At 42.3% G+C, this 17,179-nt stretch overlaps 1 protein-coding gene and 1 pseudogene across 13 annotated transcripts in view; one reads left to right on the top strand and one right to left on the bottom strand.

Moving 5' to 3' along the window:
• Positions 1 to 3,205: 3,205 nt before the first annotated feature.
• On the top strand, positions 3,206 to 4,877 carry LOC148896527 (allograft inflammatory factor 1-like; annotated as a pseudogene).
• Positions 4,878 to 5,864: 987 nt separating this feature from the next.
• Positions 5,865 to 17,179, bottom strand: part of LOC148896526 (uncharacterized) — a 45,719-nt gene continuing 34,404 nt past the window's right edge. For 5 of the 13 annotated variants that reach the window (XM_088999297.1, XM_088999296.1, XM_088999298.1 and 2 more), the window contains 5 exons: positions 13,039 to 13,419; positions 12,512 to 12,631; positions 10,622 to 10,732; positions 10,447 to 10,527; positions 5,865 to 7,708 (listed from right to left, as the gene is read on the bottom strand). In XM_088999297.1, coding sequence (XP_088855423.1) covers positions 7,682 to 7,708; positions 10,447 to 10,527; positions 10,622 to 10,732; positions 12,512 to 12,631; positions 13,039 to 13,419 — 720 coding nt within the window. In that variant the 3' untranslated portion in view covers positions 5,865 to 7,681. Of the gene's footprint in view, positions 7,709 to 10,446; positions 10,528 to 10,621; positions 10,733 to 12,511; positions 12,632 to 13,038; positions 13,420 to 17,179 lie in introns of those variants that run through there. The other 8 variants (XM_088999299.1, XM_088999300.1, XM_088999301.1 and 5 more) reach the window with 6 other exon arrangements.

Here is a 17,179-nt window from a genome sequence, read left to right as displayed (position 1 = left end):
TTTAAAAGTGTAGTTAATACAACAGTGATCTGAGGAACAACCGTATTTGCTTTTGATCCTTATAGTTCCTTTTCATTGGCCATGTCATGACAGTCGCCGAAAAGTGGGGTTCTCATTACGTTCCGCGTTAATACGGAACATTTATGGCTAGCTCATCAGTTAAATAATGCTGACCTGTAGTTCATAATTTCATCAAAAGTTTCTCTCCACATTGTGGCGCTGTTGTTCCTTTTAAAGGTGTTCTCAAAACACGCAAATTATCGGTTCTGTCAGTCGGTCTCTTTGGAGTACATATTAACTACTGTACTTAAATAACATTTTGTTAGTTTTAGTTGTTTTTTATAGGTTTCAAGATTATTTTCTAGTAAAAATTGCAATAAAAGCAAAAGGTCAAATACTTTTGTCATTTTTTGAAAGATTGTATAGCATCAAATATAAGACAACCCCATTCCACTAAAGCAGGGGTCGGGAGCCTTTTTGACGAAGAGAGCCATAAAAGTAAAATATTTAGAAATGTTTTTCAGTGAGAGCCACAATACGCGAGCGCGTGCACACGCGCACAAACACGCACACACACACTGTCATGTTTTGCAAGGTGGTGATGGCGGGTGAGGATCCCAAAAAGCAGGCAGGAGTGAGCAGGAGGTTGTTTGACAAATTGTATTAAAATAAAGGTCAGCAGGAACAAAATGTAAAACATCAAAATCATCTGAACAGAAAAAATACAAAGTATCAAAAGAAGACCAAAAGTAAAAGTCCGCCAAGGTTAAACAAACACATGCACAGCATACAATGCATGCAATTGCAGATAAAGCATGCAACCAACATGCAGCAAACAATGAACCGACACCGGATGGTCGTGCCGGGTGTCCTTTTAAGTGTCAGTGATTAAAACGACCAGCACCTGCGAGGCTGCAGGCAGGGCTGACATCGCTACCCGTTGGTCACCAATCTGATCGAGATGACCAGCACCTGTGCAGGTGCAGGCGGGGCCGACAGCGCCCCCCGTTGGTCGCCAACAAGATCATGACACACGCACGCACACAGACGCACGCGCTCCACTTTTCAACAAAATGTCAGAATTTAATATTTAAAATAACTTTGTGATAGTACTCACCATTAACATGAATGTTTTTCTGTTCCTCATGATTGGTAAAAATCCAGCGGAACAATCGGAATCAAAGTCAACTTGCCGGCTCCATACGCAAAGTTACTGCTAGCTAGCCTGCGCACGGCTCATTAGCTTCCACACTTGCTATGCAACATACTTCTCACAGAAGTATATTGATGCTAACGTTAACATGGGGCTTGTTAAAATGTCACTGACATTCGACTGTTTCATCGATGGTATTGTTTCAATGCAAATTAGAATCAGAACCTTTTCTCTCTGCGAATCCTCGGTGTATTCAAGCTGAAGTGTACTTTGTTTTTACTCCTCGGGCTTATTTAAAGGGGTGTTTACCTGTTTCAACTGACGGTATCAGCAAATCAAAATTACGCTTTCCACCGACCTCGGTCAGTGTCATCCAATCAAAATTGCGCTTTCCGCCAACCTCAGCCCCAACAGAAAATGAACAGAAAAAAGCGAGAATATGTATTTAGATTTATCGTCGAGCAATATACAATCATCAAAAGAGCCATATATGGCTCGCGAGCCATGGGTTCCCGACCCCTGCACTAACAGAAGCCTGCAGCTGAAAAAAAGTATAAAATGTCACCTTCACTCCTCCCCAAGTAGTTTTAATGAACTAAAAACTGACAAAATAAACAAACAAAAATGCTGACCAGGCAGGAATTACAAAATCCACATGTGGACTTTGCGATCACGAGACCCAAGTCACAACAAAAGGAATAGGCCTAAGTAGTTGTGAAAGGAAATGGAGATGGTTTTGAAATTTCAGTCAGAATAACTTTATAAGTTGAAAAAAGATAAAATGAAAATAAACTACTGAGTAATTACCACTATACTCTATACATACATACATACATACATACATACATACATACATACATACATACATACATACATACATACATACATACATACATACATACATACATACATACATACATACATTCATACATACATTTTCCAAACCGCTTTATCCTCATTAGGGTGGAGGATAGTGCTGGAGCTTCTCCCAGCTGTCTTCGGGCAGTAGGCGCGAAACACCCTGAACCTGTTGCTAGCCAAACGCAAGGCGCACAGAAACGAAGATCCATTCACGCTCACACTCACACCTGGGGTCAATTTGGAGGGTTCAATAACCCTGCTATGCATGTTTTTGGAATGTGGGAGGAAACCGGAGGACCTGGAGAAAACCCACACGGAGAACATGCAAATTCCATAAAAGAAGGCCAAAGCTGGAATCCTAGCCAGGACCTCTGCACTGTGATATCGACATGCGAACCACTCACCAACCAGGTCGCCCCACTATACTTTTTTTGTAGTGGTATCGCTCCATGCACCACTCTCTCAAATTATTTGCAAAAAGAAAAAAAAAGCACTTTCACTTATTCTTTGCTGTGTATGTGCTGCCTTTTTCAGATCAATCCTTTTTCCTTCAAGCCTTTTTCAATCTATAAAGTCAGAAAATAAAAAGTAGTTTATTTTTTTCTTCTGGAAAAAGTGCAAATATTCCATGGAGTGTCCACCTATGAAGATACAAAAAGTAACTCAGGGCTCAGACTTGTGAAACACATACACATTTAGAGATTGTAGTATTCTAAATGATGCTAACGTGAATGTACGTACCAGTATATCATTCATTCATGATATGCTAACGCTTTACATTTCATGGTCATAAACAGTAGCAATTGTTTTTATCATTTATTTTACGTGTTGTGAGAAAAAATAAATTGAGGACATCCATTATTCAATTTTCAAAGAATCTTGATCAACACTGTACAGTCTACATACACTGTATTCAAAGGTGTATTACCTCTAATGATATCATTTGAAAAAAGTTATTTTGATAAACATTCTTATACCTTGTGGAAAAAAATGTGATATTCTGATTGCAGCTTTAATACTACGAGATGTTCACTTCCTTTTGGGCCTCATTTTAGGCAAAGCACAAGAGGCTGTGTTTAACTTTCTCTTTTGCATTGTATAAAATGGACAGCAAAATTCAAGGTTTTAATCTATTTTTCTTGTTTGTTTTTTTGCTTGCCATGATTAATTTGTCGAATAATTCAAGCAGTAATGATTTGTTTGTTGGTGGCAGGTGGTAAAGCGTACGCCGTCCCTAAGTCTCACCAAGATGACAAACTCAACGTCATCAATGAGGTAAGACATGATGATGTATTCAAGTCCAGAAACAATGTTGAATTCCTGTCAGAGATATGACAGTCAGACACCGTGGACAGAGACTCGGAACCAGAAAGATTGTCCTCACTGCCGGCAGGAGACGCAGTCATCAAATGACATACGTCTGAATTCTGCGCCCCTCTGTCAAGCTATTTATTGAGAGTATATGTAAATTAAAGTGATACATTATTAAAACATAATTTTCTTGATTATAATGCCACGCCTCTGGGCGTTCTGAGCACCAATAGATGTAAGCAATAAAACATTGTGTTTCCCATGAACTGATAAGTTTGTATCCTGGCTAATGACCTCTTCCTGTGATAAGGAGTTTCCCCAAGTCCCAAATTCTGTCCAAGGCCAGCTCTCGTACATAAAGGTAACAGCCCAACTGGGCTGTGTCTGTTTCACTCTGATTTACTGAGGCCATCTGCGCCTTGACTGTGGGTCTATTGTTTAGTTGTTCAGCAAAGCACAGCACTTTTAAACATGATACATTCTTATTCTCCATCAATTCCTCAGAAAAAAATAAATAAATATAAGTGTTATTTTTTTACCTGATGGGCTTTTCTGTCCGATGACCAGTATAAAGACATGGAAGACCTTTACCTTCAAACTTGACATGTTCAAACGTAACAACTTTTAGACACAGCTACTAATTGCAAATGTTAGTCTCTGTTCGATTTGAAATCAAACATTTCTTTCCTTAACTCCCCAGAGAAAAATACACGGAGTTTGATCTTAACGACAAAGGGGATAGAGGTAATCCTTCCGATAAATTAATTACAATGCCAGAAGCCTTGAGCAATGGCGATGTCATGATTTTGATTTTCTTTGGGGTGGGGATGGGGAGTATTTTAGATATGATGGGCTTAAAGCAGAGAAACTGGGACTGGCCAAGACTCACTTGGGAGTTGAAGAAGATGATGACGGAAGCTGTTGGAGGAGCATCCAAAGAAACAATCAGTTACACTGACTTCCCAGATTTGATGCTGGGAAAAAGGCATGCCATTTTGAAGCTGTTAGTGCATCTTCAGGCCAATTGTTAATCTGAAATTCCCTGCAGAAGGTTGCCATGTGCATTTATGTGATTTCTTTGGTTTCATAATTCTTATGTTTGAAGGGATGAACAAGAATGAGAAGAGATGTGGGGGACCAGCTTCACCCAAAAACTCTGAATTACCCCGAGGGGGTTTTCTTTACGTCTTTCATGATTTTTATATTGAAATATATATGCATAAATGAAACATGCCTCAATTCCTCTTAAAATAAGATATTGAAGAATCAAAGATTCAATATGATGAAATGTCTTACCGTTCAATTGCTACATTTCAACGCAAATCAATCAGCTATTTTTTTGTGTTGAAAAATGACACTAAATTTCAAGCCAATCCTACAAAATGTCTTGCATGGGTAAAGAAACAAATTATTTCTTTCAAGTTTTGTGGAAATCAATTCTGAAGGTGTGTGCTAATCAGTGACGTGCAGTCAGGGGAGGCTGACTGCACGACTGACTGAAGGTAACAATAACAACGTTTTTTTTTTTCATTTTTTTTCTATGCTACAGTTTGTATACAGTATATAAAGAATGCTGACATGACATTTTAAACAAAACACGTTGACTGTTGCCAATCAAATGGTGAATAAGCTACTCTGTGGAGTTCATGTTTGTAAATTTGACTGTGATGACGTCAGTGACTCACCAGCCATGAACCTCACCGCACGTCACTGGTGCTAATATACAAACGGTGACTGGAGTTTTTCTGGAAAAAACAAATTGTAGTAATGTAGTCATGAAACTTTAATAGTTAAAGTTGTAAAAATTCCCAAATTATTAAAAACAAATACCAAATGAAATAAAAAAGAGTTTAGCTGTTCATCACAGTTTTTGATGAATTTGATGAAAAGTTCTGAAGCAAAATAGAGGAAGTCCTTGAATAAAATTCTGCTCTTCCCTTTCATTCGGATTGTCCTACATTTTACAGAGCAAAAAAAATTTAATAATCTTTTCCATGGCAGCCTCACATTTTGGACTGCGCATTTGCCACTGGACCTGGATTACCATCTTGCCCTTCAAGAGATATTTTATAAACGTATTGTCCTTCACAGCTGGTTTTCCCAACCTCAATGTACTTTCAGCATGTAATTGTAATGCCTGCCATTATACGTCAATGTCATGGACAGATGAACAAAGCATTAATTAATGTATGGCAGCGGTGTCAAACTCATTTTTTACCGCATTGTAGTTACGGTTTTCTCTCGAAGGCCGTTATGAATTTGGGGAGACCATTAAAATCACCTCCGCATATTACCTACAGAACGTACAACAAATGAATGAACAACTAGTTTTCAAATCTGAAGTGAAAAATCATGAGTGTTATTGTGATTTACAAATGACAATTTGAAATTTTGGTTCGGACTTTAGCAAGCATCATGGAATTTCACGCAAGTTTGAATTGCTTCACGGTCCGAATAAAACAATGTGGCTGGCCAGACTTGGCACCCGGGCCTTGACTTTGACAAGTCTCCACGTCAAACTTTGCATTAAGAGACAGAATACTGCTTATTTCCATTTTTTAATAAAAGACAAAGAAGAATCACAAAGCAACAATGTTTTCCACCATCTACAATCTATTTTTCCCACGAGAAATTCTAAATTTCTTCTGGGCAGGTTGTTGTTGTTGTAGCTAGCAGGTTTGCGACTGAGACTAAAAAAAAGCAAAAAACAAAAAAAACAAAACCCATGGATTCAAAGGGACGGGTGTGTTTGACAGTATCTATCTTCTACAGAAAAGCACATCAGACAGCAGGTGAGAGCAAATCTACTTGGGCTATGTGGTAAAAGGCTTTCCAAACTTTCTTGGTATAAACTTGGTGACGTCTCTAAATAGAAGCCGCTTTTTCCTTGACATGTCACAGTACATCAAATCACATGAAACATTTGCTACTTTACAAATAAATTACTGGATAGTAGAACGTAAAAAAACAAACAAAAATAAAACAACAATCAAAAACGTGTGCTCCTATGACATGAAAAGCCACATTTACCAGGACAGCTGCCTTTGCCTCCCACTTGCGCTTTTACAAGTGCGTGTTGTCGCAATAGTTTCCTTGGAAATTGTACAAAAGGTTATGTACGATATTTGGTCCCACTTGATTGTTTTCCAAAGACCGTACCCCAAAGACAAACATTATGAATGTAAATGAGAGCTTTGGGTCAAGGGAAAAAGATCTGACGATAAAATGTATTATTATTAAAGGAGAAGCCTTTTGAAGTCACCTCCCTTCTTGCATGCATTCCTCCGAAATTTTAGTGAGAATAGATTTTTCACACGGATGACCATGAATTTAAGTATGGACAGCTCGAAATATATGGATAGTCCTCATATATTCTGTTTGAAGTCTGTGGTCTTGCCAAGTGAATTAAAACCTGAGAGAAACAGACCAAACCTGTCAACGTATATCAACGCGTCCTGGCTGAGGGAAGCACAATGTTTCACCATTGTGAATAAATGGCAGGCTGATTGACAAGATGTTCCGCAAGAGGAATTGAGGAAGAGCAAATCATGGAAGATAGAGACCTTGCCTTTGTCAACGGCAAACTGAAATCAGGGATGCAGGGTATATGGATGATATTACATCTTCAATTTGTACAAACACTATAAAGGCATTACCCCTATAAAATAGATGAATATGTCAAAATAGTTTGAATTCAAACTTTATCAGAACTTTTAGGCTACAGGCTGTTGGCTGGTCATAAAATAAAAAAACGTTGGTTATTTTTTTTCCTGAGCAAAACCAAACAACTGCCCAAATGGGGGCACAGAATTATCTTGTGAATCAATGTGAGCTACATAATTTCATCCAATGTATCTCCTGAAAGTAACGCATGTAAAAATATCAAGTTCCCTTGTGAATACGTCAAGGGAATTAACACGAGAAATTGAACTCGGAAACAGTGCATTTGTAAAATAAACCTTTTTTTATCCAATTGGGAAGCAAACGAGTTTCAGAGTACTCGTATGCTACAATTGAAAAGAGAAAAGCAAACATGTCTGCTACAATTCAAAAGAAAGCAAAATGTGCTTCAAAACAACCAAAGTGGAAGTGAGAAGCTTTCCAGACCCCACGTCAGTGAGGTTTGACCAACGAACACAGTGCAGCCCTCTAACTTTCTATGAACAGCTCAAAACCATAAAGAGAACAAAAACAAACACGATCTACGCAGATTCAGCTACCGGGTGCACATTCAGAGATATGTGTGCGTGCGTGCGTGCGTTAAGTGTCGGTCGGTCATCGCGTGCCGAGTACTGCACTCTGACCAAGGGATGTCGGAGATGGACAGTCAAAGAAGGAGCTGCGTGTGGTGCCCGGTTACAATGCTGATGCGCCATCTTTCTCCTGAAAAAGATACATAACATATAAAATCACTTCAATTCTAATCACTTTGAGAATATTTGAAAAGGACCGTATTTTCCACACAGTAAGGCGCACCTAAAAGCTGACAGGGTGCACTGTAATCTGATATGTATTTATGGTGTTACACAGTCTCTTTGTATTCCCCATTGATTTGTTTCCCCTATTTGGCCTCTCGCAGTGATTATTAGCAGGAACCAATAGTAACCTCAAAGTGTTCTTCCAGTCACTATTTGACACGTGCCTTCGCCAACACATATTTAAAGGACAACCAACGTCACTTTTTTGTTTCTTAACTGACATCAGAAAAACTTTTATAGCATCTAAAATACCCAAAACACGCAGTATGATATTTTTATTCAAATGCAAAACACCAATAAAAATGACTTAAAGTGTCCAAAATCTGCAAAAAATTGAGCTGCGAATTGGGCATTTTCAGAAAGTCCTGCCCCCAGTTCGTGACGTCACGCCAAGACGTCTTGCATTGCTGCAGAATCAAAACAATGGTTTCAGATTCGGATAATATGCTTTCTTGTTACACCTCCAGTAATGAATATGATTCAAATAGTTCTGCAGAGGAAAGCATAAATGTTTGCAATCAATTAAAGAATTTATTCCATGCCATTTTGAGGCAACATTGGGGAGAAACGGATCACCAGAAAAGAGGCACAAAATGGCGACCTCCTGTGGCCACCTCCATTTCTACAGGCTGATAAATTCCTTATATGGAGCTTGGACACCCTCTTCTGGCGGCTTTTGGGTGCAACACAAGGTTTTCAGACCAAACAATACAGCAAAATACATTGACGTGATGGAAGGACTGCTACAATGTGTGTTTTTTTTCGGTGTGGGGCGTTCCTTTAGTGACGTCACGTACGGACTCGTCACCAACTCAAAAACAAGACTTCCTGAATATTCAGCGCGAGTATTAAAACGTAAGAATTAGCTATATGCGGTGGAATCTTTTTAAAATACGCTCAGTAGAAGTCATTTTACAAATTATGGACACAACCTTTCCCGGAGACGTCGGTTGTCCTTTAAGGCGACACTTTGTGAGCTTTGCGCAGTCAATGATGACACAAACACAGTACCAAAAGCAAAAGTGTAGTTATCTCCTGATTAAACGAAGGAACAAGGCGACAAGTAACACTAGGATATTTAGCGTATATTTAGGATAGTCAGCGTAGAGCGCCAATGCGTAAGTGGAACTGTCGCGGATTGGAATTGAAATGGATTTACGTGGGACAGGAGATGTAAGACAATCTCTTTTCATCAAAGGAGGCTACAGCTTGGTGTTTGCTTTCAGCATTTCGCTGTTTTTAGTTTTTGGTTGTTGTATTGACTTCAAGATGGCGCCGCGAGAGGGGCTGCCTTTACAGCAGGTCATGTATTTTGTTTTTCTACTTCTTTCTTTCCTTTCCTCTTACTTTCATTACTTTGCTGCTGGGAAATGTACATTTCTCCACTGCAAGACTGATAAAGGCTAATCCAATCCAATATTTAGCCACTTGAGGACGTGACCCTGTGCACACCGCGGCGCTGACGTGTATACGCATTTGAAGTGCGCCTTTCAACCCTTTGATGTCTTTCAAGTTAGCCTGACGCATTCCCACGCAGGCAAAGGGTGTATAAGTAGCCAGCGCGGCACAGAGAGATCGGGGGAATCACGGGGCAGAATCACTCGGACTCGGACTCAGACACACACGCACGCAGACTGGCAGAGACCCGCACCGCATCGGACCGAGTTCACAGCACAACTTCCTCGACTCCACGCCACGATCCAGCTCTGTGTGTCACTTGCCTGGGAGAGGTCTTGAGAAATTTGACTTTCATTGATTGTTTTGTTATGCCAATTATATTTATATGTTTCATGTCCATGTCGATCATCGGTTCTGCTTTGCTTCGTGCTATGTACTGTACATAAAGCTGTATTGTATTATCTGACCTTTGACATTGCTTTATCTAGTGGATGCATAGTGCAACTGAAGCCATTATTGTGGCTTCTATTCTATGTGCCGTATAATGTAGTGCTGCCTTCATCCAAAAAACATTTTTAATAGGCCAGTCATTGAAGGTGCACCCTATGACCGCAGAAAATACAGTATTTTTCCTGTAGATTCGCACAGCTATTTGGGAGCTATTTGAAGCCAACGTACTGTACACAACCTCTTGCAAGAGGTGGACAATTCCCCCAAAATTTCCCTTAGGTTTCCAGTAGATTTGCCTGGAAGTTAAGATGGGGAATTTGGAACATATTTACTTTTTTGGAAAATGCAGATTGCAGTGGTATGATATTATTGAAGTTGATGTTAATTTAGTTGTCCGGTTGATGATGAATTTTATTTTCTCCAACTACATTTAACTCATTCACTTCCCAAGAAAAAGAGTTAATTCCTAAATTATATGGGTCTGGAGTAGTATGAGGTGTAATTAGGGGCGGCTGTACAAAATGCAAATGCTGGCCTCTCGTGGGAGGGAAAAACTTTGCCAGAGGTCTGACCGGCGCTTTATCGGCACTGCCATTCCCGAGTTAAGTTACATTTAAGTTTTCTGAGCCAACTGTCAGTTTTCTACAATCCTGTTTGATCCCATGGACACTTTCCAAAGTCGAAAATTGTCAAAGTTCTCCACCTCATTGGATGTCATTGATCTTAAAGAGTTTTTGCTTTGTAAAAATGGGCATGTCAGTTTAATGACATTACTGAAGCTCCTATAATCTATACCTCAACCAGGTCAGCGTCGCTTTCAGCAGTGATGACAATTCTTTTCTCCACACGAGTTTCTGATGAGCCACTTTTCACAATCTGCTTTCGGGAATACAGCAAACACATAAATATATGTTACAGATGTGTTAATGACACCAAAATATGAGAGCAGATTGAAAAACCAGCAGCTGACCTTTGAGATGTGTGTAGTGGTGGTAGTAACGGTGGTGCCACTGATGGTTTCTGAGGTCTGAGAGATAGACACCGTGCTTTCTTTGTCCTCTTCCATCCCATCAACTTCACCCTGAGGAAGACAAACCACACAAACAAATCAACACAAATGGTCGTAATCTCATCCAAATTTTGAGAAAACCGTATTTTTGTTAACTCATTCACTGCCAGACGTGCAAAAATGTGTCCACTCCAGTGCCAGGGTTTTTGTCATTGTCACTCGAATTTTAGGACCCACTGAATATTGAGTTTTGGGACTATATAAACATTTAATTCAGTGTAAGAAACCGTAACCTCTCTTCTTTCATCATAAAAAAATGTTAATTCCTAAATGATATGGGTCTGGAGTTATACGAGGGTGGCTGTCCAAAATACAATGCAATACATACATATTGGTTTATACAAGGCTTTACCAACAGCTGAAACTGGAACAAATTGCGGGCATGGAAAAAAGGAGAATGCTGCCCCCTTGTGGAAAGGAAAAATACATTGCTAGAGGCCATGGCCAGTTCTTTATCGGCACCCAAACAAGAAAAAAAAAAAACAAAACCCAAACTAATACACGAATGGCGCTCAACGTCATATTTTCAATTCCCGAATAAATTAGTGAATGGCAGTGAATGTGTTCATTCATTAAATTATTGAGCATTGAGGCATATCAAAATATTCACATCACAAATAGTGGTACTATGAAGTATTTTAATGTCGGTTAACAGAATTGAACAGATGCATTTACTTTCTGCTGTATTTGAGACAAATTCTAAATCCCACCTGCAAACTTTAGTTTCGACCCCCAATGGGGAGTATCACTGTTTGGTTTTGTAAATCTCCAAATAGTTATAAGATAAAAAGAGAGCATCGGGTCCATAAAAATTAACTCATACATACCGCTAAAATTTGTTTTATGGACAATGTACGGTAATCAGACCAAAATGTTATCCGTTTTTCTGTGTCTCTTTGAGTCTTGACCTTCTAACCGTGCAAAACTGTCCACCCTCCTTCTTTGCTCACAAAGAGGAAAAAACGTTTGTAGGAGAAAAACTTCAAAGGAACCGCTTGTTTACTCTATTCTCCAAGCATAATAATGTGTATGCTTAGATGTCCCCTCAAAATAAGAAAAAAAGAAAATACGTTGTGACTGAGGGTGACTTTTTAACTCATTCACTGCCAGATGTGCAAAAATGTGTCCACTCAAGTGCCAGGGTTTTTGTCATTTTCACTCAAATTGCAAGACCCACAGAATGTTGTCTTTTCAGACTACATAAACATTCAATGTAGCGTAAGAAACCTTAGACGCTCTTTGTTAATCAGAAAAAAAGAGTTAATTCCTAAGTTATATGGGTATGGTGTTATCTGAGCTTGAAATGGGGACGACTGTACAAAAGGCAAATGCGGCCCCCTCTTGGAAGAGAAAAACATTTCCAGAGATCTGACCAGCGCGTTATCAACACCCCAGCAAGAAAAACCAAAACCCGAACAAATTTGGGAATGCCTCTCCACGTCATTTTTTTTTTATTTTTTTATTCCCGAATACATTCGGGAATGGCAGTGAATGAGTTAAAATAAGGTAAGGTGTCAATCTTGCCCATTATTAAAGGAGCCCAAACATTTTTTACAAATACAACTGGGAGACTTGGGACCTGTCTTTCTTCACACTATCACAGGCATACAAACAATGACAAATTCATTACATTCCAATGGGAATCGTTATATTATGATTATCAACCAGGTTGGACATGGCGCTCTTTGTTTGGCCTCACTTCTAGCAGAACTACTTACACTTTGATCCTGCTTCTTCCTACTCGATATACACGGAAGAGCAATGGCCGAGGCTAGTTTTTGGAGCCCCTACCTTTGCAGGCTCGTAGGTGATGGTCTTGGTTGGGACGATAGGGACTTCTGTGGTGGAGATGCCAGTGGTTGAGTTAGGGACAGCTCTGATGGTGACTGTATGGGTCTGCACCAGGGGCGGCTGTGAAGGGGAGCATAGCCCCATGAGTGGCTGTTTAACCAGACAGACACCTTGCACCCTACAGCAAACTTTTCACACCATGCAGGCCTGCTGAGGCAATTCCCACAACTGGTTTATTCAAGATGAAATACCCCCCATCTTTGAATCATTCCCTTTCCATCACCAGTGATTACAAAAGGAAAGCAGAAAATAGGAAGCAGGGATCCCAGAAATCAGAACAAAAGATCAAAATAGAGATGGTCAGAGAAAGTCAGATCATTTGTGGCATCGTAGAGAGCACCATCACCATAGCTGAGAGCCCAAAACACCACTGTGCAACAGTGAGAAGCAAGTGTGGCAAACACTGAAAATAGCAAGACTTTTGAAAAGAGACATATAAAATGAGCCTTAAGTAGACAGGAGGCTACCTGGAAACTTCGTATGACCTGCGGACCATCGCTCATGAAATACGAAGCAGGAGAAGATCTAACTATACTGCCAGAGTGCTCCGAAAATATAGGACATGAACCTTCTTTCTGGGTCTCATCTAAAAATGTACAGCAGGGGTCGAGGGGGGGAGGCAACTGCACCATCTCCACCTCAATTGGTGCCATTGGCACGAGGGATGATCCAATCACTTCAGGTGCTTCCTGATCAAACGAATTGTCAGAACGAACTGTGGGAGCTACAGAGCCATGGGAGTGGCTCACAATGGGAGTGGATTTGCTGGAATAGCTCAAACTCACAGCGGTTTCGTTGAGTGCAGCTCTGCTCTCTTTACCTCTGCACAGCGGACTAATGTGCAAGCTCTAAGAGAAGAAAAAAAAGACAAATACCAATATGTGTAAATTATAATATAATATAGACTCTGTCCTTAAGATAGCATCAAAACCTGTCCCGAGATTTGCTGAAAGAGAACTTCGAAGGCCGAGTGATCAGTCTTAAGACTGATTTTGAGTAGGCACCCCATAGCCCGGACCTAAGCCCCCCAGATTTTTACTTTGGGGCTATTTTAAGGACAGTCTACGCAGGGAAACCCAGAACCATCACGGAACTCAAAAAAGAAATCAGGGAGGAGATGAGAGTCATTACCAATTCAGTCTGTAAGAACGTCATGAACCACTTCGTGCTGCGCCTCAAGAAATGCACTGAGCTAAACGGAGGCCATCTAGAACATATTCTGTAGAATGTAGAAAAAAGGCCAAAGACCCTAGTGTTTTGATGTGATGTTTTGATTATAATAAACTAGTTATGACCAAAGTTTCATTTCATTCGGACAAAACACGAAGAAACGGGGCCTAATTAGATTTGGGGCCCGTTTTTTTTGGGGGGGTGGGGGTCACCCTGTAGTACTGCAGGAGTACACTCCTTCGAAAAAAGGCCCTTGCGCTTAAATGACACCCTAAGGCGAGGGTGCCCAAGTTCACTCATCGAGGTCCCGTATCCAGCCCGTTTTAGATTTCTCCCTCCGTCAACACAACTGATTTAAATACACAGCTCATCAGTAAGCTTTGCAGAAGCCCAAGAACGATCCTGATCATTTGTATCCGGTGTGCTGGAGGAGGGAAATACCTAAAACTGGATATGGGGCTCCTGATGAACAGAGTGGGATGTTCCATAAGTGGTACAACATTGAAATGGTTTATTTTATTTTATCAAATGGAACTGTATAGTGCCACTTAGGAATTTTTTGATGATGATACTAGTGCAGCGTGTTCTACCGGAAACAAATTCATTGTGTGTTCTACATACTTGGCAATAAAGATGATTCTGATTCTGATTTAACAAAACATGAATACATAGTGGGTATACAGTATCCCAGCGACAATTTTTAATTAACCAAAGACACTCCAACTGATATGACACCAAACAATACAGTCAGATTTTTTTTTTATGCATATTGGTACAAAGAAGTCATAGTCGTTATTATCTATCCTATATCTGTGTACCGTATTTCCATAAAAACTGGCCAGAGGGGTTCCCCCCAAAGAGCAGTATCAGTTGTTGTGCATGACAAAGTAATGCCCATTGATTGGTGTAATCCAAGGGGGGGATTTCTCTCTTCTACTCATTGAAATCCATTTTGTTGATTGTATTTTCCCTCTCCATGAGTCGTCACCTTACCGTGGTGGAGGGTTTGTGTGTCCCAATGATGCTCTGAGCTAGGTTGTCTGGGGCTTGACGCCCCTGGTAGGGTCACCCATGGCAAACAGGTCCTGGGTGAGGGACCAGACAAAGTACGACTTAGAAGACCCCATATGAAGAAAAACACAAATGGATTTGGTTTTCCCTTGCCCGGACGGGGGTCACCAGGGCTCCTCTCTGGAGCCAGGCCTGGAGATGGGGCTCGTTGGCGAGCGCCTGTGGCCGGGCCTATACCCATGGGGCGTGGTCGGGCTCATCCCGAAGAGGAAACGTGGGTCCCCCTTCTCAAGGGCTCACCACCCATGGGAGGGGCCAGAGGGGTCGGGTGCATCGTGAGCTGGGCGGCAGCCAAAGGCGGGGACCCAGACGGTCCGACCCTGGACTGCCCAGCCCTCTCGAAAGGGGTTGTACTCTCTTCCACTCTGGAGTTGCCCACGGTGACAGGCGTAGAGCAGGTGTCGGCATACTTATCCCCCCCTCCAGCTCGCCGCCTGTATGTTGGGATTCACCCCGGTAGACAAAAGGGTTGCTTCCCTCCGCCTTGGGGTGGGAGGCGGGTTCTGACTGTTGTCTGTGCATATGCACCAAATAGCAGTTCAATGTACCCATCCTTTTTGGAGACCTTAGGGGGTGTGCTGGTGAGCACTCCCCCTGGGGACTCACTTGTTCTGCTAGGCGTTTTCAATGCTCATGTGGGCAATGACAGTGAGACCTGGAGGGGCGTGTTTGGGAGGAACAGCCCCCACGATCAGAACAGGAGTGGTGTGTTGTTATTGGACTTCTGTGGTCGACGCGGATTGTCTATAACAAACACTTTATTCAAACATAAGGGGATCCATATGTGCACGTGGCACCAGGACACCCTTGGTCGCAGTTCGATGATTGACTTTATAGTTGTAGCATCGGATTTGCGGCCTCATGTTTTTGACACTCGAGTGAAGAGAGGGGCGGAGCTGTCAACTGATCACCACCTGGTGGTGAGTAGGCTCCGTTGGTGGGGAAGATGCCAGTCCGACCTGGCAGATCCAAACGAGTTATGAGTGTTTGTTGAGAACGGCTGGCGGAATCCCCTGTCAGAAGGAGTTTCAACTCCAACCTCCGGCAGAACTTTACTCATGTCCCGGGGGAGGTGGGGGACATTGAGTCCGAATGGACCATGTTCCGTGCCTCCCTTGCTGAGGCGGAAAATCGGAGTTGTGGCAGTAAGGTGGTTGGTGCCTGTCGTGGCGTCAACCCCCGTACTCCCTGGTGGACACCAGTAGTAAGGGATGCCGTAAAGCTGAAGAAGGAGTCCTACCGGGCCTATATGGCCTGTGGGACCCCTGAGACAGCTGACAGGTATCGATTAGCCAAGCGGAATGCAGCCTTGGTGGTCGCCGAGGCAAAAACACGGGCAAGGGAAGAGTTCGGTGAGGCCATGGAAGCCGACTTCCGGACCGCTTCAATAAAATTCTGGTCCAACATCCGGTGTCTCAGGAGGGGAAAGCAGTGCACCACTAACACTGTGTACAGTGAGGGCGCTGCTGTCCTCGACTCGAGACGTCGTGAACCGGTGGGCAGAGTACTTTGAAGACCTCCTCAACTCCACCAACACGCCTTCCTCGGAGGAAGCAGTGTCTGGGGACTCCGAGGTGGGCTCGCCGATCTCTGTGGCTGAAGTCACCGAGGTGGTTAAAAAGCTCCTCGGTGGCAAGGCCCCGGGGGTGGATGAGATCCGACCAGAGTTCCTAAAGGCTCTGGATGTTGTGGGGCTGTCCTGTCTGACACGCCTCTGCAACATTGCGTGGTCATCTGGGAGAGTGCCTCTGGATTGGCAGACCGGGGTGGTGGTCCCCCTTTTTAAAAAGGGGGGTGGAGGATGTGTTCCAACGATAGAGGGATCACCCTTGGTCGCAGTTCGATGATTGACGTTATAGTTGTATCATCGGATTTGCGGCCTCGTGTTTCCCTGGAAAGATCTATTCAGGGGTTCTAGAGGGGCAGGACTGTCGGAAAGTCGAGCCTCAGATTGAGGAGGAACAGTGTGGTTTTCGTCCTAGCTCTACACCCTTAGCAGGGTCCGTGAGGGTGCATGGGATTTCGCCCAAAGGGTCTACATGTCCTTTGTGGACTTGGAGAAAGCGTTTGACCGTGTCCCTCGTGGAGTTCTGTGGAGGGTGCTTCGGGAGTATGGGGTACAGGAACACCTGATACGGGCCGTTCGGTCCCTATACGACCAATGTCAGAGTCTGGTTCGCATTGCCGGCAATAAGTCGGAATCGTTTCCAGTGAGGGTTGGGCTCCGCCAAGGCTGCCCTTTGTCACCGATTCTGTTCATAACCTTTATGGACAGAATTTATAGGCGCAGCCGAAGCGTTGAAGGTTTCTGTTTTGGTGGCCTCAGTATAGCATCTCTGCTTTTTGCAGATGATGTGGTACTGTTGG

Source organism: Hippocampus bargibanti, linkage group LG06 (assembly GCF_051943395.1).
Source record: "Hippocampus bargibanti isolate YZ-2025 linkage group LG06, ASM5194339v1, whole genome shotgun sequence".
Lineage (NCBI taxonomy): Eukaryota > Metazoa > Chordata > Actinopteri > Syngnathiformes > Syngnathidae > Hippocampus > Hippocampus bargibanti.
This window is presented reverse-complemented; position numbering and strand designations above follow the sequence as displayed.